General features: G+C 43.6%; 1 protein-coding gene across 1 annotated transcript in view; it reads left to right on the top strand.

The window, feature by feature from the left end:
• The first annotated feature begins 12134 nt into the window (after nt 1-12134).
• Nucleotides 12135-25595, top strand: part of FURIN (furin, paired basic amino acid cleaving enzyme) — a 295959-nt gene continuing 282498 nt past the window's right edge. Inside the window, exon 1 of the mRNA XM_082256181.1 lies at nt 12135-12519. Coding sequence (XP_082112307.1) covers nt 12349-12519 — 171 coding nt within the window. The 5' untranslated portion in view covers nt 12135-12348. The remainder of the gene's footprint in view (nt 12520-25595) is intronic.

Below are 25595 nucleotides of genomic sequence, written 5' to 3'. Positions count from 1 at the left end.
AGACTTGAGTGGGCAAATGCTCACATTCGATGGCGTCTGGCACGTGTTCTCTTCACGGATGAATCTCAGTTTTCACTGTACAGGGCAGATATCAGACAGTGTGTATGGCGTTGTGTGGGTGAGCAGTTTGCTGATGTCAACATTGTGGATCGAGTGGCCCATGGTGGCGATGAGGTTATGGTATGGGCAGGCATATGTTATGGACAACAAATACGGGTGCATTTTATTGATGGCATTTTGAATGCACAGAGATACCGTGAAGAGATCCTGAGGCCCATTGTTGTGCCATTCCTCCACAACCATCACCTCATGTTGCAGCTAGCGTGCTCGCCCCCTAACTGCAGGTGCGTGACTGACGTAGCCCAATGTCGGTTTGCCTGGAAGAGCCACACTGCCACAATAAATAGGTGGCGTGTGGTCGGCAACCAGTTAATAACATTACTGATTGGCCCTATGCTGATCACATGCACTCTTCAAAGAAAAAAAACAAAAAAAACTCTAGCAATGCACACCAAATGGAGCATGTGCAGCTTGTCCCCTAGCCTGTGTTCTATAAGGAAACCTAGACATACAAACAGGGTGTCGGGTGTGCCTGGGCACACCCTAATCCCCCCCCCCCCCATGTGCATTGACATTAACCAGAGGTGGCATCAGGTGGGTCTCCCAGCAACAGAGCCTCTTCCCTGTGATGGCACGTGGCGTTCATGTGTGTTGGAGCTTTGGGGTGCACACCCTAATTCAGGGTCGGGAACCTTTTTGGCTGAGAGCCATGAACACCACATATTTTCAAATGGAATTCCGTGAGAGCCATACACTATTTCAGGGGTCGGGAACCTTTTATTTAATCATATTCATGGGCCGCAGCTATACAGTGAGTAGATGGAGTCGTGTGAAAGTGCCTGGAGTCTGGTCGGGAAGAGAGCAGGCAGGTATGCAATGAGGCTGGAGTGGTGAAGCGCTTGCAGGCCTGCGAGTGATGGAGGCGAGTATAGGCCCTGAGAAAATGTGAAGTGGATGTGAGAGGCAGCTTCCGATTGTCAGAGGGGGAAGGAGATCGTGTCTGTCGGGGCACAGGGAGCGGATGGCAGGTCTCCTTACCGGGCGGTGATTGCCAAGGCCCTCAGATGCACAGCACACGAGGTGGCGGCGGTACCGTGAGTAGGCCGTGGGGTCCGTAGTCACCCAGAGACTGAGGGTAGCGGTGGGTAGCCCACAAAGTGTACCGTCGATGGGTGCAGAAATCTCCCTGGCACCGGGCACAGCTGTGCGGATGGCACTGGATTGAGTGGTAGATGCAGTGGAGCTCTGGGACTACGCGTCCAGCGTGGCTCACGTCCGGACACGCCCCCCTTTATTAAAGATTTGTCTGCGAGCCAGATGCAGCCATCAAAAGAGACACGTCTGGCTCGCGAGCCATAGGTTCCATACCCCTGCCCTAATTCAATAGGCTAAGCAAACCTATGAAGGAGATTGGTTGGGGACAGTAAAAGGAGAGGATCCGGGAAGACCGGCTCAAACAGCCTTTTTACACAATGGGGAGGATTAACCCCTTAGGTTCTACAGTGAGTATAGCAATTCAGGTTTAGTAACACTTTATTAACTTAAAAAAAAAAAAAAAAAGGAAAAATCACTTGTATCTTAGTGCAGATGTTTTTGGAAAAGCCAATCCCACAAGGAGGAAGAGCACCGCCGGTGTCCGGAAAACCTCCAGGTTGCCATTATGCCTTGAATCTCCAGCAGATGAGCAAGTCATTTTTTTATAACCTTAAATTACAACATGTCTTCTATTTTACATGCAAATATTTTATTAGCTACATTTTTTTTTTTCCAACTAAGGCGGGGTTGCTTTTTAACCACTTGCTGACCGCCCCGCCGAAGATATACTGCGGCAGGCTGCGCAAATCGTCGTACCTGTACGGTGATCCATTAGGCAGCGGGGAACCTGAGATATGGGGCGGCGGCTGTAATTGCCGCCGGGCACCCACAATCACTCCCTGTGGAGAGAGAATGACGGTCTGTTGTAAACACAGCAGACCGTTGTTCTCTCAGGAATCAATACAGAGCGTCTGTTATCCTCCTATTTTGGAACACGGCTCTTTGTGTTGATTCCACAAGCCCATCCCCCTCACACCCCCTCATCCTTTGAGTGCCCCTGAGTTAACCCCCCTCCCTGCCAGTGTCATTAGTACAGTAACTGTGCATATTTTTAGCACTGATGTCGCAGTCCCGCTAAAAATTGCTGATCCCCCGTCATTACTAGTAAAATAAAAATGACAAATCTATCCCCTAGTTTGTAGACGCGATCGCTTTTGCACAATCAAAATACGCCTATTGTTGTTGTGTGTGTGGTTATTTTTGATAAAAAAAAAAAAAAAAAAAAATTAGCAGAACACAAATTGGTCTAAAATGATGAAAAAATTTACATTTTTTTTTTTTTTTTTTTTTGGAAATGTTTTATATAGCAGATTGTGAAAAATATTAATTTTCTTTTTTCAGAATTGTTGCTCATTTTTTGTTTTTATAGCACAAAAAATTAAAATCGAACGGGTAATCAGGGCCATCTTACCAAATGGGCACGATGGGCAGTTTCCAGGGGGCCCCACCTGCCCAGCCCCAGCCAAGCATTAGTCCAGATTCCTGTGTGCATCCCACCGTCGAACTTAGCATGTGAAAAGCACCTGTCAGCCCTGTGCTGCTGTCAGGCCACTTGGACCGGGAACAGGCATACACAAGACAGTCAAGTCCGACTCCATGTGTGTGTTCACCGGACCCAGCCGTTCAACTTGGAAGGGGTCATTAGCCTTGCACTGCTGTACCAATAAATATCACCTTCTCGATTAATTTGCATTTTTATTCTCGTGGGTGATTGTGTAGGCAGGGCCCCAGTGCACTGCATTGCCCGGGGGCCTATAATACTCTTAAGATGACACTGCAGGTGATCAAATACCAGGAAAAAGCTCTGTTTGTGGGGAAAAAAGGGACATTGTTTTTTTTTGGATACAGCGTCGCAAGACTGCGCAATTGTAACGCAGTGCCGAATCGTAAAAAAATGGCCTGGTCATTAAGGGGCAAATCCTTCCGGTCCAGAAGTGGGTAAATAGGGGGAGAACTTGCCACTGTTGCAGTTCTCATTCATAGGTAATTTGCTGGTTAAGCCCGTGTTGCTGTACGATGTAAATATATTTTGGCTGTGTACTGTATCTCAGATCTGTAATTAGCCGTTTGGCTGGAGTGCCACTTAACTAAATTGTCAGGGTGAGGATCTGAAAGCATTGCTTTGACGGCCTGAATGAAGTGTGTTCCTGCGTAGAATAAATCTAGAGACCTGGCGTACCTTTTACGTAATCTCAGTGAAAAGTTTAGTGCGGAATGGCTGCAGTAATCAAATGAAATCTTATCATTGTATGACAACAACCAGCACTTTCTGCACTTTCTGACAGTTGGAAGTGCTAATTGAGACGCTTCCTAACTTTGTGTATGAAGAAGCCGGTTGCACTTTAGCTTTAGTAGAAAAAAGTCCTCATGCGCACGCTGCGAACACCTGTCAAACAAATTGTGAAGGGACTGTGGTGGTCCCAGCGCTCTGATGACAAGCTGGAAGACGCGCAGAGGTCCCACGATGATTCCGGTTTGGTGAGATCGCTGCCAGTCTGCCTAGAGCCCATTATTTAAAGACCTTCTGCAAATGTACAAGTTGATGATGATGGTGATGATAAAGATGTATTTTGAAGCAGTTAGTCTTGCAGCAGTGAGCAGAAGATTGTGGGAACATGAAAGCTTTTTATTCTTGTTGTATCTGTATGTATAGTACAAGGTCTCCATGTCAGTGTTCGCATGTAACTGCCAGCCTGACTGCACCGATCTTCTTGTCAGCTACATGGATTTAATGTCTATTTATTATATTACTATGGCTTTATATAGTCAAAAGCAAAGCAGAAATAAAAGGCACATGCCTCAATTAAACCTCGGGACTTTTGTGAACGGGTTCGTTTGAACAAGCAAATTGCCTTGTTTAATGAGCACCTGGACTTTTTTTTTTTTTTTTTTGCATTTTATGGCACAAAAGGAGGAAATTCAAAGTTACAATGATTGTAAAAGATCACCTTGTAAAACAACCTATTCAGTTTAAAATAGAAATGAAAGGCAAAATGTGTGTATAGATGTAAAAATAAAAAATGATAAATATGTGATCACATTCCTTCTGCTGCATAAGAGCTGGGGGAGGAGAGACAGTAGGACACTAATCTTCCCAGTGAAAGGCTGTGTGTGTTTGGGGTAGGGACAGGGGGGGGGGGGGGGTGTCAGGACAAGTCTGATCATTGGAGGAGAGCAGGCTGGGTTTCCAGCACAGCTAGAGAACTGACCATGGTGTGACACCACTGCTTAGTGTGGTCCTTTTTTTAATGGGAAAACAAAGGCACTGGCAGGAACACCAGGGATTTCACGCAAGTAAAGCAATACAAAGAAAAGAGAATACTTTTTCATACATGTACATGGTACAGCAGGCACATATCAGGAATATAAAATGTTGGGGTAACAAACACTTTAACGCGGAGCTCCAGGCTCATTCAGTAAAAAAGTCAGCAGTTCCCAATACTGTATTTAATTATTGTATTAATATTAGGACCCTTAACTGGTCTACGAATCCAGTGGTGTCTTCACCGGCTTTCGGGTGCTCCCGCCGTCCTCTCTGCGAAAGGATACTGACAGTGAAACCTTGCGACTTCACAGCTGGTTCCATACTGCGGATGCACAAAGCGCGCTGAGCTTTTTGAATGGCCTGGCTGCGGGGAAAGGACGAGGGGGGCCAAACTTCCGGCCATGGCGAAGTCAGCCAGAAGTTGGAGCGGGTACTTGTCAAAACCAAATATGGCAGCAGAGGGAGAGGTGGGGTAAACAAGTGTGGGTGTGGAGCTCCGCTTTAAGCGTATTTTATAAACCTGCCTAATACACAGTAGCCATTTTCAATAAGGGTTCCTTGAGCTGTGGCTGATTGACCTTCCATCTGATGGTGCCAGGATAGTTCAGGGTCCAATGCCATTTGGCAGAGCCAGCGAGAGGACACCAATGATCTGTTTAGCAGTCTTTAAGAATGGAATTTTGACCACCACTGTAAGGGGAGACATTCTTTTGATTAGCCACCAATGTGTAAGGGGCATTCTTCCCACTAACTCCCTCTGTGAATTGGTTTTAATGGGGCATTCCCGAGACCTGAACATTTTATTTGAAGAGTTCCTTTTTTTTGATGCTAAAACTTGATGTCTGTATAGTGGACATGGGAGTTGTTCACTCAGCACCTCCACATTTTTAGAGAACTTCTTGTGTGTGTTTTTGTTTTGTTGTTGTGTGTTTGGTTTTTTTTTTTTTTTTGTTTTTTTTTTTTTTTTTAAGAATACAAGATGTTCTCCCATTGGGCTGTAAGGAGAGAAGGGGTAAATGATGACTACTTCTAGTCCATCTAACATTACCCTTTCTACAGGTTGACCATGCTTATGTCCATATGTGGTTATGTTGTGCCTTCATAAATACAATGGGGGGGGTAGTTGTAGCCTTAATATGACAGCAAGTTTGTTACTCGCCAGATCGCTGGGTGAGAGACGCCTAATGCATCTACCACATGTAATAAAGAATTTGTAAGCTGCAATGTTACTTTTTTTTTGTTTAGGTACTCTTATTCAGGGTTCAATGGGTTGCTAGGGGTTCCTTTAAACCAGGCATGTCCAACCTGCGGCCTGGGGCCGCATGCGGCCCGAAACCACAGGCAATGCGGTCCACTACCCCCTGACAACCTTTTTTTTTTTTTTTTTTTTTTTGCTGGGGAGGAAGGAAGTCGGGTCGGGGGCACGGCCACAGCAGCTTCCAACTAACGGTAGGCAGAGGCTGCCTCGGGGGGGGGGGGGGGGGGGGTGGCGAGCATGTACAGTGTTTCTGACTCCTACCACCAGGACCACTTCAAATCACTGAAGTGGTCATGGTGGTTAGTGTTCCTTTATTATCTCTCAGAAGAAGTAAACCTCTGTATACCGATTCCATTTAATTTGATCGTCCTCTAGTTGTGTTAAATTAGTGCGGGGGGGGGGGGCGCGGAAAGGGTGTGGCAGCATTGTATTATTTATATATCTTACTTATCTTATAGTATATATCAGAGGCGTAACTAGAACCTTCAGGGCCCCAGTGCAAGAAACCATGCAGGGCCCCCAGAACCTGGCCGGGGCCCTTCCCTTTAAGCCTGGGGCTCCTCCCACTGATCCTGGGGCCCTTCACTCTCATTGCGGGGCCCTTTATTACGGTCCTGCAGTGGGACCCTTTCACAAGTTCTGCAGTTGGCCCAGTGGGGGGGGGGGATCAGGGGAGCACACAGGGGCCCAGAGATAGCAGAACACAAGTGAACTGGATAGGAGGAGTGTCAGGGGCAGCATACAGAGGAACCAATCTCCTCCATTTTCCTCCTGCAGCTACAGGAGGAAAAAGGAGGACAGTGGTTTCTCTACATGCTGCCCCCGCCGCCCCTCCTATCCAGGTATACAGTGGAGCTGCACGGGCCCCCTGGAGCATGGGGCCCGGTTGCAATTGCAACCCCTGTAGTTACGCCCCTGGTATATATTTTATATGCGGCCCGAGAAAATTTCTCTACACTCAATGTTGCCAAGAGAAGCCAAAAGGTTGGACACCCATGCTTTAAACAATCGGCAATTTCTGCCCATAAGAAAAGTTCCCATTGACACCATTGATCTTTTTGGCTATCTAAGGGGGGAATTCTTCCCACTGACCATCTGACTAATATAGTCATTTTCAGCAGGGGAACCCTAACACGGGAAAATTCTTTTTAAGGGTTCCTCTTGTGTTGAGAAAAGCTGCTTTAGGGTGCGGATTGAAGCATTGGGGGGGGGGGGGGGGGAGGAGGAGGATGGAGTCAGTTCAGTAGGTAGTTGCACATACACTACTGGATGGGTGATTTCATTGAATTCTCCCCCTTATTTTATATTTTTCCATCTTGCTGGCGTCAATGTGTTTGGTGGGGGGGGGAAGCATAATTTTAATAGGAAAAGCAAAATTACGGATTCTAAGCAGTACACCAGCAGAGTTGGTACAATTGCCAGCTTAAACTAAAATAGCAAAATAAGTGGGCCAGCTCTATAAGCTTTTTTAATTGGAAGAAGGCCTACCGCTGTGCAGAATCAGGTTCCCTTTTTTTTTTTTATTGTCCTTCTTAATGTTCCGGACTGATAAGTTACATTTTTATCTGCATAAAGCTCTACTGACAGAGAAAAACCGCGGAGAGTCTATTACAGGCTTACGATAAACAACTGCACATGTGGAGTTCAATTTATTTCCACAGAAAAAGTGAGGTAAAGTCCTGGGAGTTTTTTTTTTTTTTTTAACCTCCTGTAATAAAACAGACCCACAAAGTGTCAAGCTATTTCAAAACACAGAGGCTGCCAGACAAATTATTGGCAGCATAATCAGTCGGCAATGCCTGCTACATTTTAATGTTCTTGGCTGTTAATTATTTCATATTTGAGGATCTAGTGCCGCTTGAAACTTTCTGAGTAGAATTTAAATTACAGATGGAGCCCTGTAACTCACTATGCAAGGGCAGGCTGAGATTTGTAGTGCTATGCTACCAACAAAGTTATGGAATTGTAATGGCACCACTTTGGGTTTGTTCACACCAATAATCGGGGCCGTCTATAATATTGATTGGACCCTGGGCAAACATTTCCTTGGGCCCTCCCAAATCCACTTATTAAATATTTGTGGGCTCAAGGGGGAGCTGCTTTGGGCCCCACAACAATGACCGGGCCCCGGGCGGCTGTCCCTTTTGCCCTGTGTTAAAGACGGCCCTGCCAATAATACAACAATACGTCTCAGAATCCATGTTTTACTGAGCGTTTATTACAGTGCTTGTAATGCACAATATATGTGTTGCCATTATTTTGAAATGGACACCAATCGACACACACAGTGCATAGCTAAGATGTGAATGCTCTGCAAGTTGTGGTATGTTGACTTGCCAAAAAAGTGTTTTTGTTTTTTTTGCCATCAAATGAGAACCGTTTGACAAGCCCCACCAATCACTTTAACAATGCAAGTAAGAACAGAGAAGAAATCAACCTCAGTTTATATAGACCCTAATCATCAACCTCTTATTTGCTCCCTTTTTGGTCTGCTAATTTCATCAGTGAAATAATTTTGTTATATCGGTTTGCGGCGTACACAAAACCTGTAGTTCTGAGGTCCAAATCAAGAGCAAACATCCAAGGGTGAAAACATGGCTCATCCATAGATACAATACAGTGGGGTTGATTTACTAAAACTGGAGAGCGCAAAATTTGGTACAGCTGTTCAAAGAAACTAATCAGTTAAAGCGGAATTTTTTTCGGGGGTCCCTTACCTTATTTTCAGGGCATTTTTGATTGTACTTCCTCCTTCTCCCCCCTCTGTGGCCACGGCCACCAACATCACTTCCGCCTTTTGCATTGCATCCTGGGAGCTGTTTGTCATCACTCCCAAGAAGCTGGAATCAGGAAGAACTCCCAGAACACTCCCTGGAATCAGGAAGAAGGACACAGCAGATTACACTGCGGCTTCAGATGCCCACATCCAAGATGGCCACGCCCAGACAGCATTTTTAAAAGTTGGATTTTGACGAAAATCCAATACTGTACACCTTGTAAGTATGAGAATAGTGGTTCTGTAAAGGGCGATGGATTAGTATTATAGGGGTATTTTTAGTTAAAAAAGGTATTTGAGGCCGGAACTCCACTTTACTCCAGGTTTTGTTTTTTGTCAAAGCTTAACTGAACAAACTGAAGTTAGAAGCTGATTGGCTACCATTGGGACCGCTGATAAGGAAGTACAACCAGCCCTCCTGTACTGGGCCTGGGTCCCATCAGTTCAAAAGCGGGGCCTGGGCACTTGTTGAGCAGGAGTGCCAACTGTCTTATTGCAGACAATGATCCTCTTCTGTCTGCAATGAAATGCTGCCAGATTTTCCTCCTCTCCCTCCTTCCGGCTGCACTGCAAGGGGATTGGTTCTAGCACATGCTCCCTTTTCATCTGCTGTCTGGGCCCCCCGGTGTGCCCCCTTTCCCCACCGTGCTGCCAACTTCCCTCTGCTGCCGGCAGCTGCTCTGGGCACACAGGGGAATATCATTTTTGTTTCTCCCTTCCGTTTCTGAATAAACCCTAAACAATCGGTACCAATCACCCCTGTGTCCTTTCATCACTGAAGCATAGTAAACTGTGTTGAGCTCATGTTGGCATGAGGCCTTAAACAATCACCTTCTGTTAAAAAGGAGACAGCCACACGCTGATCGAAATTTGACCAGTCTCTGCTGAACTGGCCAAATTTGGCTTTATGTATGGCCAGCCTAATCAAAGTAAGGAAGATCTGCTGCTCCAGGTGGGGTGAATGATTCTGATGGAACCTCCAAGTGAGTGCCAGCCCCGACTCGCCTCTGTAAACAATATCAGGATAAGCAGAAACGGCTGCACATCACTGGAGCTCCAAATGCCTTTATTAAAATACCCAGGGTGGCACCACAAAATACCAACACCAGTCCAGGTAGACGCGTTTCACACAGTACAACTGTGCTTAATGATTAACGATGTATTGGTAATGTATATAAATGAGGAAAAGGGAAGGGCAGTTTACCCCACAAAAACGGTCCCAGGGAAGAGGGAATGGGAACAAGGGAAAAAGAACGGGATTTTTAGGGTACCATTTTGATTAGTAGATACTTCATAGAAAGTTTTTTTTATATCAAAATTTTATTAAAAAACAAGTATGCGTTAAGAATGACAAAAGTTCATTAATGCATAGCTTCAAAGGTAGATAGCTGAGAGACAAAGTGTGCCATGTAATGTACAGACGTGCATGCCTCTACATGTTTCACGGCAGGACCGCTTCTTCAGGAGGATATAAATGCACTCTATGGATGTTGACATAAACGAGTAAATATAAAATACAAACAAATAAAAAATTCCAAAAATCTACAATTAATATAGCATCAGTTATACATCGCAAATGTGGGGAAGGGCTTGGGCTCACCTGAGGACAGCATGGTTTACAACCCTTCTAGCAGGTCAGCCACCAAAAACTCATCGGCGGACATGGGAGACACTAATAATGGCAAAGTGAAGTAACCGTGGGAACTTTAATATTCAATAGATATTGGCAAATATTTCCATGGCACAAAGAGAGAAGAGGTGGACGAAAGAAAGGAGAAGGAAGAGAAAAGGGGGAAAAAAAGGGGGGAAGAAAAAAAACAAAAAAGGGGAGGGGGGGTAGACAAAGGTGGGAAGGTGGAGGGGGGGGAGAACAAAGGTGGGAAGGGGGAGGGAAAGAACGGGAGGAAATAAAGGGGGAGAAAAAAACAGTTGTACTGTGTGAAACGCATCTACCTGGACTGGTATTTTGTGGTGCCACCCCGGGGTATCTCAAAGGCATTTGGAACTCCAGTGATGTGCGGTCGTTTCTTCTTATCCTGATATGGCCTTCGAAAGAAAGTGTTACTGGCATGATCACCAGGCTGGCATGTTACTGGCATGACCACCATGAGCGAATCTGGGTCGGTTCAGCAGAGACAGGCTGAATTTCAATCCATCTATGGGCAGGCTGGTTATACTGAAGTCATACTGAAGTCAATCTATTGATCAACTTCAGTACAATCAGCCTGTTGAGTTTTTTTTTTTTTTTGATCGTCGCCAACGGCCATAGCAGCAGCTGGTAGTGCGGATTTTATTCGGATGGCTGGGAAGCCTCCCGCTGTCAGAATACAATAGTGCAGAGGGAGGGATTCAGTGTTGATGGGGGAATCGAGCAATTTTCTTTCCTTTAACCCATGGTTGCAGGGAAGAATATTGCATAACCTGCTTTACTGTATGCTGTGACCAAATTATTTTGTTGTCCCTTGTAGATGATCTCAGACAGACCACATATGCCAAGAGATAAAAATGTAAATGTTTCCAAATGGATGTTTCAAAAGCCTGTAAAGTCAAAGTATCAAAATAAGAGATGATTGGTATTTAATGCGAGCAGCCCAGTGACTTAGTGGTCAGCACATCTACCTGGGGTTCTTGGTTTGAATGCCAACCAGGACACCAGCTGCATGGAGTTTACATGTTCTCATGTGGGTTTTCTTTGGGTAAGCTTTCTTTTTTTTTTTCACACTCCTGGAGGATTATTGTATGAATGTAAGATTGTAAACTCATTGAGGTCAGGGACTGATGTGAATGAATAGTATGTGAAGTACTGTGTAAATTGACAGAATAACTATAATCGTAAAGGTATAATCAATATTTAAAATGTATTATTACTGTTGATAAGATTAAACATTCTTATTAATATCACTATTGTTAATAAGTGATGGTAGTATAAATATTAGAATAGTAATTATTCATGATGGAAATATCAATATTATTGTTAACATTAATGCTGTTGATAAAAATTATATTTAGTAATAATACTACATTTTAAGACTGGACTTCATACAATGGAAGTCTATGCAAGTCGCTCCGAGGTCGCCCTGAAGTAGTACAGGACCCTTTTTCTAAGTCGGAGAGACTTGTGTCGCTCCTATTAGAATGGGTCCTGTAGCACAGAATGGACCGCGACTTGTCAGGCTGACCAGTCGCCTGACAAGTCGCGGTAGTGTGAATGGAGACTTCTAGTAATAACTTGATGGCTATTATTATTGTTCTTTATTATTCTTATTCCTATTATTATTATTATTATTATTATTATTATTATTATTATTATTATTATTAGTCTTATTATTATTATTCTTAGTCTTATTATTAGTCTTCTTATTGTTTATTACATATTATTCGTATGGTTGATACTGTTACCATTATTATCGTCATTCAAAGTTAGGTGCATCGCATGAACAAACTTAGTCTGCGAAAAGGGATGGTTTAAAAAGGAGAAAATTTCTCTGGAGGTTGTTTGCAATAGAACGTTGAACAAACTGTTAAATCCTTTCCCAGGAAAAGTTATGAACTTGCTGCAATGAGATTTTTATTACGGACCCTCTTTGCATCTTCTTGAAGTAGGGGGCCCTTTTTTTCTGCTGATTTGTACATGACATAAAACCTGTTTTCTCTCTTTTCTCTCCCTGGATACAGAATCGTATCGGGACCCAATCTTCCTGGCTGCAGTCTTCCGCCTCATTAGGAGGATTATTTTTACTTCTACGGAGCAATTGCACATTGATTTAAGACCCCATGATCCCCAGGACTCAGCGAAGTTCCTGCCCAGAGGAAGCAGATTGTGCGGAGTCAGGCATCTGATGTGACTTGATTTGAGGACTGCATTACATTCTCCCAGGAGCACGAAGCTTTGTCATGGAGCTGAGGCCCGCTGTGCTGTTTCTGCTTTGGACTTACCTGTCAATATTTTTCACAGAATTGACTGGACACAAAGTATATACAAATACCTGGGCAGTCCAAATACCGGGTGGTCCTGGAGTGGCTGATCAAATTTGTAAGAAACATGGCTTCCTTAATCATGGGCAGGTGAGTGACTGTTGGCATAACTATGATAAACTACAACTGAAAACATAATGAATGTAAAAAGAAGTGTCAGAGTTGTTGTTCTTGTACTTGCAACAGGGAAGGTACTAAAAATATTCATGGTTTAAAGCCCAACTTGGGAAAGGATGGAGGGGCGCGCAAAATCTACCCATGCTAGTGGGGGATTCAGTGCACTGCAAGGGTTAAATTCCCATTATGTCTAAGGGGGTAGAGCAAGAGGCAGCATTACTTGCCCTAACCCCTGACTCCAGCGCTCGCCTCTTGTCCCTGAAACTTCATGCTGCAGGCGGGCTCTCGGTGTCGTCATGTGCAATGCAGCGTGCGCACATGTGAGCAGCTTAGGAAAGAGGCTGCAGCAACCCAACTGCCCTGCTGGAGGACGGAATAAGGTAAGCATTTCTACCTATTTCAACACCCCCAGACCTAATGAGGATTTAAACCTTGCAGTTTGAGGGTAGGGGAGTATTCCTATTTCTTTATACTTTTTAGTTTTTTTTTGTTTTTGTTGTTTTTTTTTTGGGGGGGGGGGGGTTGTCCACAGAATTGATTTTTTTTTTTTCTCCATTTTGGATAGAGTAAGGGGGGACTTATAACCATTACCTATTTTTTTTCACCATCTGTGTCCCATTGTGGAGATTTGCCTTCACTTTGTCCCATAGCCAAACCGGAAGTGAGAAAATCCCTGCAAATGAAGGGAATTCCTTGGACTCCCAGGACCTGACACCTGTGCATTTTCAGTTTTTGCAGAAAAACCCTACATCCCATTTTTAACATGTTTTCTTATGGGTCACATTCGCATCTGTGCATTTTATAGAAAGGGCATGGGACTTTTTTTTTTCTGGTTTTTGGTTCTATAGACTTCAATGGTTCAAAAACATGTATTGAAAAATGCACCTGGAATATGCAAACTGCATAGGTGTGAACCAGGCCTCAGTCTCTAGAACTAGTGTCCCCATTGGAAGATTTCCCCTCTATTACTTTTTTGGGGACAACCCAAAATTTGGGATTTTGTTTTACTTTCCCTCTTTAATGACATTGGTAAACAGGACAAATAGAGAGGGTGAATCTCCATAACCGGGGACACAGACCGCAATAAAACCAGACAGGTGTTCTTATCCCTCTCCACGCTATCTAAAAATAAAAAAAAGAATTTGCCTTTTTATGATCTTTCCAGCGGCAGCTTTGGTGTAGAGGAGAGATCGCCGATGACGGCTGCAGAGCCTGGGCAATGACATCACCCCCATAGGCTTACTATGGGGCAGATATTGTCCACTGTTCCTCTACACTGAAGCCAATGCTGGAACCTGATCTTGAGACCAGATCGGAGCGAATTCAACATAGGTTAAGGGCCGTACACACTTGACGAAAATCGGACGAAATATCCTCCGATTTTTCTCTGTCTTCTCAGCGTTCATTACCGTTTTTAGTCGACAGTGCATAAATGTTCACGAAACTTCTCGTCCGATTTTTTTTTTTTTCTTTCTTTTTTGGCACATTTGTTCCTAGACTTCGGGTTGTCAGCAACTTCAGATCATGCGTGGTCTTTCATATCCGATTTTTCACAGACGTACTGCATACACATTAAACGAAAATCGGTCGTCTGGGGACGGACGAAAAAAATGTTGGTGTTTGTCCCTCTGTTTTTTTTCGTTGAAAATGTCGGCATCGGCTGCTGAAAGTTGTGTACACACTAGGCAAAAATCGGACGATTTCACATCGGGCGGGAATTTTCGGCAGATTTTCTACTAGTGTGTACCCTGCTTTTACTGTAGACCTCTTTTACAGGGTATATAGAATAAGCTGAGAATGGGGATGGGAGTGGATTTTAGCTTAAGCCAGCCATGGACAGTCTGACTCAGCAGGGACTGGCCAAGATTTGAACCATGTATGGGTAGGCAGAATGTATTAAAGTTGATAGATAAGTCAACTTGGGTAGAACCAGTCTGTTGGATATTACATGCGATTTGTTGCAGCTAGCAATAATCACGGTATTTCCCCCCCCCCCCCCCCCCCAGGAGAATAGAATGGCCCTGCCAGGAGGAATTCCTTAACTCTGATCAAGCAATTTTTTTTTATTCTTTCCTGCAATTTGTGGCCGCAGAAAAGGAAATCGCTCCTCCTATGGCCGGCTTTAGTTAGGTTTTGATTGGAATTACACTTTTAAGGCCTCTGTGCCTCTTTGCTGTTTGTGCGTTCGCTTGCTGGAGATTCGATTCAATGGCTGCAGTAACTATTATATTAGTGTATCAGAATTCCATTGTAAATGACACCCAGCTGTCCTACACACTAATCTTAGAGCTGTTCTAGTATACGGAGTATGAAGGAATTGGGGGAAGGGTGGAATTCAGTGGTTGGGGGGGGGGGGGGAGGGTAGGACCGGACCGGACCATCCCACTATAAATTTTACTGCATATTGTTTGCTGAAATATGACCACTGCAATGTTTAGTTCATCCTAAGAAAAGTTTGCTTGTTGCTGGCTGTTGATGCTGCCAATTGATGTCACGTAGCTGCTTTGGATGCCTGAGATTTTTTCAGCTCGTGATTGTAATGTCTACAAGTCTGTTTTAGTGGCAGATCTGAGTTGCATGCTTTTTTGTCTCCTTTTTTTTTTTGGTGCAAGCGGTAAATGTTTTATACAAGAAAATCCTGTTTAACCTGGTGACTAAAAATACAGGAGTCTGTATGTTTATAAATGTGTATGGAGTTGCTTTGCATATTCTTCGTGCCCTTTATTCCTTATCCATTTTGCCTTGCTAACCAGAAAAGCTGAAGTCTGAACGAAGAGAAATTTGCAGATGCAACGGAACAAATGTTACATTTTTATGGAACGGGAAGAATTCCCATTGCCAGCCAGTGGCGGACCTAGACTTTTAAAACAGGAGGTTGCAAAGGGGTGGCAAGGTATTATTTTGGGGGGTCAATATACAAAGTGCCCCCATCAATGCAGTGACCAGCGTGCCGTGCCCCCCATCAATGCAGTGACCAGCGTGCCGTGCCCCCCATCAATGCAGTGACCAGCGTGCCGTGCCCCCCATCAATGCAGTGACCAGCGTGCCGTGCCCCCCCATCAATGCAGTGACCAGCGTGCCGTGCCCCCCCATCAATGCAGTGACCAGCGTGCCGTGCCCCCCATCAATGCAGTGACCAGCGTGCCGTGCCCCCATCAATGCAGAGACTTGCCTGCAGCCGCCGCTTCTCCTTAATCCCCCGGGGTCTCCTCGAGTCCTCCCACCTCCTCGGCGGCTCGGCCAACGGCATGCGTTCGCCTTTCGGCCAATCAGGAGCAGGTCTCAGACCGGCTTCCTGATTGGCCAGGAGGAGGATTCATGTGACAATAGCGAATTTCAAGTCACTATTGTCACAAAATGGGTGGGCTCGGGGTGCACTGCTCTGCGCCCCGGGTCCACCCTCTTCTGAAGCCTATTAGAGCCTCTGGCTCTAATCAGGTGACAAAAAAAAATCCCATTGAACTCCATGCGTCCGGCGCCCCGCATGCAGATTAGGGGGCCGGACGCATGGATAGGGGGGCGGCACCCCTGCTCCCCCAACACACCGGCCACCACTGTCAAACAGTGTAATGTTTTCAGCCGGGTGGCAACAGGGGTGGCAGGGACTTCGTCTGGGCTAGCCCTCTGGCTCCGCTACTGATGCCAGCGATTGTATTCTGACAGCAGGCAACTGCGGCTGTCAGGATACCTGAAACAGTCAGCCATTTCACCAACCTTTTTCCGCCTGCCTCCTTCGGTTTCTCAATTTACATTTTTACATTTTATGAACTGGGTGGTGTCAACAGGGCCACCCATGGCTTAAATGGTCTGATTCCTGCAGAATTTGAGGCCATGTGAGGCAAGCTTTAGTGTTAGAGAAACCTCAAAAGGTAATTTGGATCTCTTTCTTACGCATTTCTAAATGTGTGTGTGTGCTGCAACTGTATCTTCTTTTGTATTGCTTTGTAAACGGAATGCTTTTTTATGGCTCTTTTTTTTTTTTTTTTTTTTGTGCATTTCTTTTTTTGCTTTGATTACGATATACAGTAGTTGGTTTCATTTTCTATACAGGTTAATATTCTTCCATGTTGTGCTTGTTATTTTGAATGGTAAGCCACTTGACTTTGCCTATTTGCCTATTTGTTGATTCTATCGCCCCAATTGACTTTTAAAAGGACAAACTGATCTAAACTGCAACTCTCCACATTTGCGCGCAGGTGTACTAAATGGGTGTTATTTATTCCAAACAAGCTGCTTTGGGCTCTTTGGTAAGCAGCCGGGGTAATAGATTTTGCCTTACATTAGTTGGGCTAGATTTTTGCTATTTGGCCAGTCTAAGGATCTAGAGCAGGGGTCTCCAAACTTTCTAAACAAAAAGCCAGTTTATAGTCCTTCAGGCTTTAGGGGGGCTGGACTGTTGCCAGTGGGAGTAAACCATGCCCCATCATTGTTTATAATGGGAGTAATAGTGCCCTATTGGTGTCAATGGAAATAATAGTGCCCCATCGTTAATATTAGTGGGAGGAGTAGCACCCCATCATTGGGGTCTGTAGAAGAAATAGTGCCCCACCAGTGGTGTCAGTTGGAGATGCAATGGTGCCCAGGGTCAAATGCAGGCAAGCAAAGGGCTACATCCAACACCTGATCTAGAGCAAAGATCCTAGGTTTGGCCCAAATTACTAGGAAGCTGCCCAAAAAAAAAAGACCACCAGCCCTATGGGAGATCCTGATGTGCATTTTAAAAAGGAAAAAAAGGGTGGGGGTTTCTGTCTGATGCAACATGGCCATATTTTGACAAAGTCATTGATCATGTAGCCATCTTAGGTCAAAGATGTCAGCCGGCATTCCCAGCCCCCTCCCTGCACATTCACATTCTTTCCCAGAATAGTAAGTCCCTTACAACCTTGGGCAGCTCACCTTGGTAATCCCCAGAAGCTCTCATCCTATCTCAACTGCCCACAGCTCCCCTCTTACAAAGATGCAACTTCCCAGCTCTGCCAAACACCCTTTACCTGTCAACTTAGATCCAGGCACCTTTCTGATCCCCTTTCAATTTTGGCTTGCATATTAACTCCCAGAGTATTTAGATCTCCATAGCTGACACACATTCAGTGTTGATTTCAGGCCTTGGATTCTTGCTGTCAATCCCTTCGTTCTGCTAGGGGAGACCTGCTTCAGGAGGTAACTAACCCGAGCTTTCCTGCAGTAGGTCTCCTCATGGGATCAATCACTGGAAGCAGGGGACCGGTGTCAGTATAAAGTGTGGCAGCTTTGGAGAGGTGTGGGGGGGGGGGGTTGTGGGGTTGGGCTACTAGCTCCTTCCTTATGGTAGGAGGGATATATGGTTTGTGGGGGTTATCAGCAGATACAGCAATAGAAACTGATCTAGTTGTATGCCCCTTTCACGCGGAGCAACTCGGTCAATGGGTTCTGTCTGCTTAGAGGTGGCATGACCTTTCCGTCTCTGCTATGCAAAACAGACAGCCAGCTTTTCTCTATGGGACAGTCTGAAGAAAAACGGACTACCTGTCCATTTCCATCCAACTTTCATCCAATCTGTGCACTAGACAGATGGGGAACGGAAACCCAATCCATCAGTTTTTGGCGGCCCGATTCAGATGCAGGTGGCTGTAAATGGACACATGTCCATTTTACATCCGCCTGCCTTAAGAGAACAATGGGTGGTCTGATCGGGCCTGCCTGAAAAAAGGACAGGTGGACCCGATCGGTGCGCTGGTGTGAAAGGGGCCATATGCAAAAAGGCGTCTAAACGTTATTGGCTTGATCGTTAAATGTTTTGGTATAGTATAGAAAAAAAGGGTCATTAGGATTGTATCTTCACTGCGAAAAGGAACCTTTTTTTTCTTTTTTTTTTCAGCTGCATTAAAGCAGAACTAAACCCATGCACATGCCGGGAATGTAACTTTCACAGTGATTGTAACCAAACTGTCAAGCCATCAAATGGCTGGTGTCATAACTGATCACATGTGCAGCACCATGGCAGTTGAAGATCAAACACAGGCCAAGATGGCAGCTTCCTTGGAACTATGTGAAAGTTTTTTTTTTAGTTCCGCTGTAAATAAAATAATTGCACAGCCAAAAGAAAAACCTTCCATTAGAAAATCTTTACTAAAGCGGAGATCCCAACATTCTCATTGACCTAGCATGCTTCAGGAGCTAGAAGTGGGCCAAGCACGCTGTTACAGGGAAAACCTGAGATTTACTTGAGCTGCTCTTTTTACTGTAGCTCTACTCATCCTATTGAAATGCAGTTTTTTTTTTTTTTTTTTTTTTAAGGGAACGTCGCTTTTTATTTTTTAATCATGATCTCCGTTTAAATTTAAATGGTTTATTATAGCATTCCTTTAGAATCCCAGAACCTGACCCATAAAAAAATCTGGCAATTAAGTAGTTAAAAGAATAAGCTATCATTTTGGGATAGCAGGGTGGTGAGTAGGAGCCACAATGTGATCATTTGTTGTGTTAGCGTGTTTGTCTTCAGAGAACGCGGTTATAAAGTTTGCGTGACTTTGAGCACACAGGTGGCTCTTTAATAAGGCCTTCTGTTCGGCAGCCCTTTGTAACATAAGCAAATACTTGTCTACTTGTTGATTTGTGATGCTGTCATATACAAATACTGTTCTATTTCCCTTTTCTAATTGTAGTGCTGAAAGTCCTGTCTTGTTCATATAGCTGGATAGGACTGTGCTCAAGTAGTGTAGGTTCCTAATGGCATTTAAAGCGGTAGTAAACGGCATAAGAGAAAAAAAAATAGGCATCGCATACTAGCACGATATGACCTACTTACCTGAAAACGAAGCCCTCCAGCAGCATGTTTTCACCACTGAAGGAGCTTCTATCTTCACCCGGACTTCCTTCTGAGTTCACAGGCTTTGGCTATATGAATGGCCAACCCAGTGATGGCATCACATGTGCATGGGAGTAGCTGTTTACAGTTCGGCTCTGAAGGAATGGTATGGGTTTAATGTTCCTTCAGAGGGCACCGAATGCAACTAAAGTAAATATCTCCTAAACGCTGCACATTTAGCAGGTATTTGCTGTACCTTTTTAGGTAAACCTCATTATAGTCTTACCTATAGGTAAAAATCATACCAAAGAGTTTACTCCCATTTTTAAGAAGCCTTTCTCAAACTTTGATCACAGAAGAACCTTTAAAGGTCTTGGGGATCCCCTTCTAAAACCAATTCATTGGGTATCAGAGGAAAAAATGCCCCCCTGTGACTGACACAGGTATCAGATCCCTGCTCTCCTCCCTAACTTGTGACAAAGGACCAGCCAATCTCGCACCACGCTGTCACTTGCGTAACAGTGCCACTCTCTGCTGCACCCTGCACAAAGATTTTCCAGGTTGTGAGACCATAATCTAGGTGCCAACAGGCTGAGAGTGATTGTCACTGGGCTAATTAAGTAATTAACCCTTTAACTGCCACTACCCACTTTGGGGAAATGCATAATTCTAGCTATACCGATTTGTGATTTTGGAATAATCGTCTGTAACGGACACGGTCACCACAGACAGGCATGTTCATAGGATTTATCCTACAGTAGCACTCTTCAAGAAACCGCTTCTTTTGTTAGCTTGCATTAAGAGCTTAGGGACAAGGTTAACACTTTTCAAAATATGGTTTTAATAATGAAAAGGTCAAAGTTGGTGCAAATAAAATATTTACAGAAAAAGGGTGTTTCAAAGAAATTGAGATATATTTCAGCAATGGCAAAATAAGGTAGAATTGAGGATGAAGAATACTTGCAGTTAATGTCCTGGGTGTTATCAGAGTTCAGTCGATAAGCCAGGTGGTATCGGTTCTCAAACTTGACAGATGTTCTTGATGGTACCATGAGAACTTTCAACTGGTTAGGCATTTTCCTTTTTTTTTTTCTGGGATCAAAGGGGTGTTGCCAGATGCCCCTGACCAATAAAACGAAGTGTCCATGGGCTGTCCTGACTTTATGGCAATATCCGGTCCCTCCCTTAAGGACAGTTTTATACCACTACTCATATCTTCCAATATGTACCGCTTGCATTCTTGAAACTGATTGTTCAGCATTGAATTTAGCATCCAGGGATACTAAACACAGGGTAGCTCAGATAAACCTATCACCCTGGAGGCATCTGAGACCTATCGTTCCTTCTATATGTGCTAGTGTGGTCATGTATGACCTTATTTCTTTCAGTACAACATTTCTCATCCAAATATATACTTTATTAATGTCATGGTTCTGTCTGAATTCATGAATCGTGTGTGGATTTGTAAGTTTTGAATTGGGTAGAGCTCTCTGATTGCCTTTTACAATCCCCATTAGTTCTCGGTATCCCTAATGGATTTGGTCGTTTTACAATAGGCCTGGACAGCAGAAACCAACATCCTGCCAGGAATCAATTGGCTGTTTACAGCTCTGCACAGGCCTAAGCGCTTGTTTCTGAAGTCGGAGTTGAGATAACAGCTCTTTTGAAGTGTAAAACCTATGCATTCCATGAATTGGAGGAGGGAGGGGTAATCACTGCGGCAATGTGAAATTGTTCTGCAAGACTGTCATAGCTGATCTATGATAACTGAACAACATAGCCGCTTGCTACAGCCTTTCTTGTGTCCAGTACGTGATATCATTCCCTCGGGCGACAATTGCGGCAAAATCACGTAACGTTTCGGGTGCCATTGGAAGTGGCAGGAATCAGAGGCAGAATCACGATCTGGGACACCAATATGTGAATGGAGCTAGGGCTGAAACAATCAATCAATTGACAACAAATCGATTATGAAAATCTATTTTCATAATCGATTAGTTGATCAGCCAATTAGGCTTGCATCCAGAGTGCATTATTTGTTTACATATCAGGAAATACAGTGACGCACACATACAGCTCAGTACACCCTCCATGTCATTAAGTGCCTGACAACTTGTGAATGTATGAGGAGCAATGCCTTATGGGACATGTAGTCCTGGGCAGGAAGTGAGTGGTTCTAAAGGCAGAAGTTTTTTCTACCTTGCTATAAGGGGCACTCTATACTATACTTTGCAGCTTGCTTTTAGGGCCACGTGAAGGCAGGAGGAGCCAGAAGTGTCAGTGCGGACCCCAGAATCAGGACTGCTCTGTGCAAAACCATTACACAGGACCGGTAAGTATAAAATGTTTGGTTGTTGCATTTTTTATTTTGCCTAACAACAAATTGGGCCAAAAAAACTTAAATGCCAAACTTAATTGGCAGGAAAATCACATGCGCAAAAAGCATGAAAAACAGACGAGAATATTCATACGAAAAATCTTTGTACATTCGCTGGATGAAACAATGTCATTTGAAAATTTCACTTGCTTTTAACATTCAGTTTTAAAATGAATGTAATTTCTGAATGAAAACCACAAATTCCTTTGACCAAGAAGTTTTCAATTCTTCTAGCCAATCTTCCCGTCACTGTGGCCAAAAAGGAATATTTGATTTGACCTTACTAACGATTAAAAAAAATAAAAAATATTTCAAAAAATTTTTTCAATTTTTAAAGGAAGACCTTGTTTTTGTATGACCAGCATAAGTGACAGCATGCGCAGGGAGCTTTTATCAAACCACTTGCCTATGACAAGGGAGTCTGTCATACTTAATATATTACAGTTCTGTGCGAAAAACAGTCTTTCATATTTTTTTTTTTTTTTTTCTTTGAACTCTCTGGGTCTGATATTTACCAGATTTAACATCTTATAATATATACAGTATATCTCTTCTGTCTGATCTGAGTGGATTAGAGATTTTGCTCCCTAACCATATATCTGGTTATCTAGATTTATAACTTTAATATAGCTATTAAAGAATAAACTGCCTTTTTTTTTTTTTTTTTTTTTTAACTTTTAAATATTAACTAAATTATACACCACACTTAAAACACACTTAAAAAATATTTTTTTTTGGTTATTATCCGACTAGTTGATCGAAATCATAATCAGCCAACGAATGGATTCCGAAATGAATTGTTAGTTGCAGCCCTAAACGGAGCCTTGTAGTTCGCCTGTCTGTACACATTAGTGTTCGGAGAAGCATCTGATTAGCGGTGAACTGAAAACGCCAAGGAAGGAATCTGAGATCTCTTTAGCTGTTCATTCTGCTTTCCACAATTAGATGACTCCAATCACGTGCTATGAAGGATCGGAAGAGCTTAGCTGGGCTCATGCAGTGGTTTCAGCTTCTGATCTGTGTCTTCAGTGATTAATAGTTCTCAATGCTTCACATTCCTTTCTCCTAGTACTGAAGATATTGAATGAAACTGGTATGTGGAACAGAGGATCACATACCTACAGTACCTTGTTCCTAATTCTGCAATTGGGACATGCCGTTTGTTGTTGATCGGTGCAGACAGGCTTGGTGTAAACAAAGCAATGTCTACACATCTTTGGTCCTGTAATGACTACTCTTAAAGCCCAACAGCTGGAACAGGAGTTTTTTTCCTGGTCCTCAAAGAAAAGGAAACAAAACGATTTGCATATGGTAAACTGGCACATCAAATGTTGTTTTTATTTATTTTTCTTGTATTTTAATGACCATTCCACCATGGTTAATTTTTTTTTTTTAACACTAAAGATCTTCAGCATATATGGATTATCATGGATAAACTTTTTTTTTTTTGTTCTTTTTACCTCCCTTCATGACCAGGCCATTTTTTGCGATACGGCGCTGCGTTACTTTAACTGACAATTGCGTGGTCCTGTCCTTTTTTTTTTTTTTTTTTCTTCCCCCCACAAATAGTTTACTTTCTGCTATAAAACGTATCTACATAAAAAAATTTAAAAAATCAAGCCTCTTCATAAATTTTAGTCCAATCTGTATTCTGCTACATATGTTTTTGGTAAAATAAAAATCACAGTAAACGGATATTGATTGGTATGAGCAAAAGTTATAGCGTCTACAAACTATTTCGTTTTAGTCCTACTTTTTTAGATATTTTATTTTTACTAGTAATGGCGGCGATCACCGACTTGTAGCGGGACTGCAATATTGCTGTGGACATTCTGACACTTTTGACACTTTTTTGGAGACCAGTGACGCTAATACAGTGATAGGTGCTCAAAATATGCGCTGTTACTGTACTAATGACACTGGCAGGCAAGGGGTTAACATCTGGGGCGATCAAAGGGTTAGCTGTGTGCTAACGTGTTTTACTACACTGTGTTGGGTGCTTTTACTAGGGGAAGAGCTAGAATGTATTCCCTGCTTTGCAGAGACAAACTCCATCCCTTCCCTCCTGTCAGAATGGTGATTGTTTTACATAGGAAAATCTCAATTCTGTCTCTCTGCCTGACACCTGCCGAACGGCTTACACTTTGTGTAATAACGGCAGCGTGCAAGAGCACCCCCTACCTGGAAGTGTTGGATCACGTGTGTGTGTGTGTGTGTGTGTGTGTGTGTGTGTGTGTATATATGTATATATATATATATATATATATATATATATATATATATATATCCTCTGACACACAGGTGCCGCCCTGTAACAGTAAAAGGCGAACCTTAAGGCCCATTTCGCACGATTGGACCGATCACGTTCGCCTATCACGTTCCTTTTTTTTTTTTTTTTTTTTTTTTTTTTATGGGCGGACCCGATTGGGCCACCCATTGACCTCTATAGGGAGGCGGATGTCAGTGGACATGTGTCTGCTGGCACCCGCCTGGCATCCGATCCTACAAAATCCGCTGAAAACAGATGTATGGCGATACTTGGCCATGCGTCCAGCAGGTCGGATCAGATGAAAACAAACAGGCAGTCCATTTTTCACCCGATCTCCCCATACAGGAGAGCGGAACTCTGATAGGTCCGTCTCTGCACAGTGAGCGGAGACAGACCGGTCACCCCCCTGCTCAATGGGGATTAACGGAGCGATCCCTGCTGAGCAAGTAGAGTCTGTCCAAACAGATCCCCCCCACCTGTGTGAAAGGGACCTAAGTGGTTAAAGAGGCACTTCAGTCCCCTTGATTGTCACTGCCCCCTTCACTGATGCCACCATTTTCGATAGTTTGAGGAATGCACCAGACTATCAAAAATAGCAGCTAGAGGAAGGGAGCAAAGGGACAATCAAGGAGACTTCGGGACCTGGCAGAGACCTGTAACGCATCTGTGCACGCGCCAAGCTGTGCTCACACATGCGCAGGAAAAGCGGTCCCAGAAAGGACCGTTCAAATGACTGGGCTGCCCTATGCATGTTACATGAAAAACCCATGTCTAAGTGCTTGCTGTGACTGTAGGCTAAAAGCCCAATTTCTCTACACTGCATCATGATTGGAACTAGCAAAACTTCTCGATTTCATCGCTAATGTTATTTTATAGGTGGACTAACCCCTTTTTAATCATATCCAGCATTTGTTTTTGTTTACGGACTATACTTAAAGAACTGAAACCATACTATGAAGAAAAGAGCCTGTATTTTGCAATTCATAAGGAAGTAGGAGATGAAATTTGCTATGATTAAGTGTAAACGTGGATTAGTCAGAATGGTGTCAGGAAGGAGCTGTTGCAACAGATCTAATAGACTGTTAGTTAGCCGTGCCTTCCAGCCCTGGGCTATACCCACAAATACCTTCCAAGCAATCTTTACCTATCAAGCTGAAAGTCTGCACGCTCCTAGAGCTGCCCTGTGTGGCTTGTATTCCTTGGCACAGTAGGAGACAGAACAGCATGGAGTCAGCTGATGCATACGGCTCTACAGAACACATGCATGAATCATTAGTGCTAAGAGGTCACCATGTAACATTGCATCCTGTGCTAACAGGAGGCCTTGAAATAAGCACTTAGTCTCTTTCTTCGTGTTGAAAGGAGCCACAAATGTGAAGTGTACTTTTTGCCTCCTAAAAGAACTTCTAAAATCAATATAGTAAAACATTTTTAGCAATTTTTAAAGTGTGAGATTTTTAAATCGTATAATCAAATTTATTACACAAATAAATAAATATATATATGCGCCCCCCAGGTGAAAATGTCCAAATTGGGCCCAAAGTGTCAGTATTTTGTGTCCACCATTATTCAACCATTATTTGCCTTAGGCTACGTTCACATCTTGGCATTGCTGT

This window comes from Pelophylax lessonae (genome assembly GCF_965119305.1).
Source record: "Pelophylax lessonae genome assembly, chromosome: 4".
Taxonomy (NCBI): domain Eukaryota; kingdom Metazoa; phylum Chordata; class Amphibia; order Anura; family Ranidae; genus Pelophylax; species Pelophylax lessonae.
The sequence above is the reverse complement of the archived record's forward strand: the minus strand, read 5'-3'. Positions and strand labels throughout refer to the sequence as shown.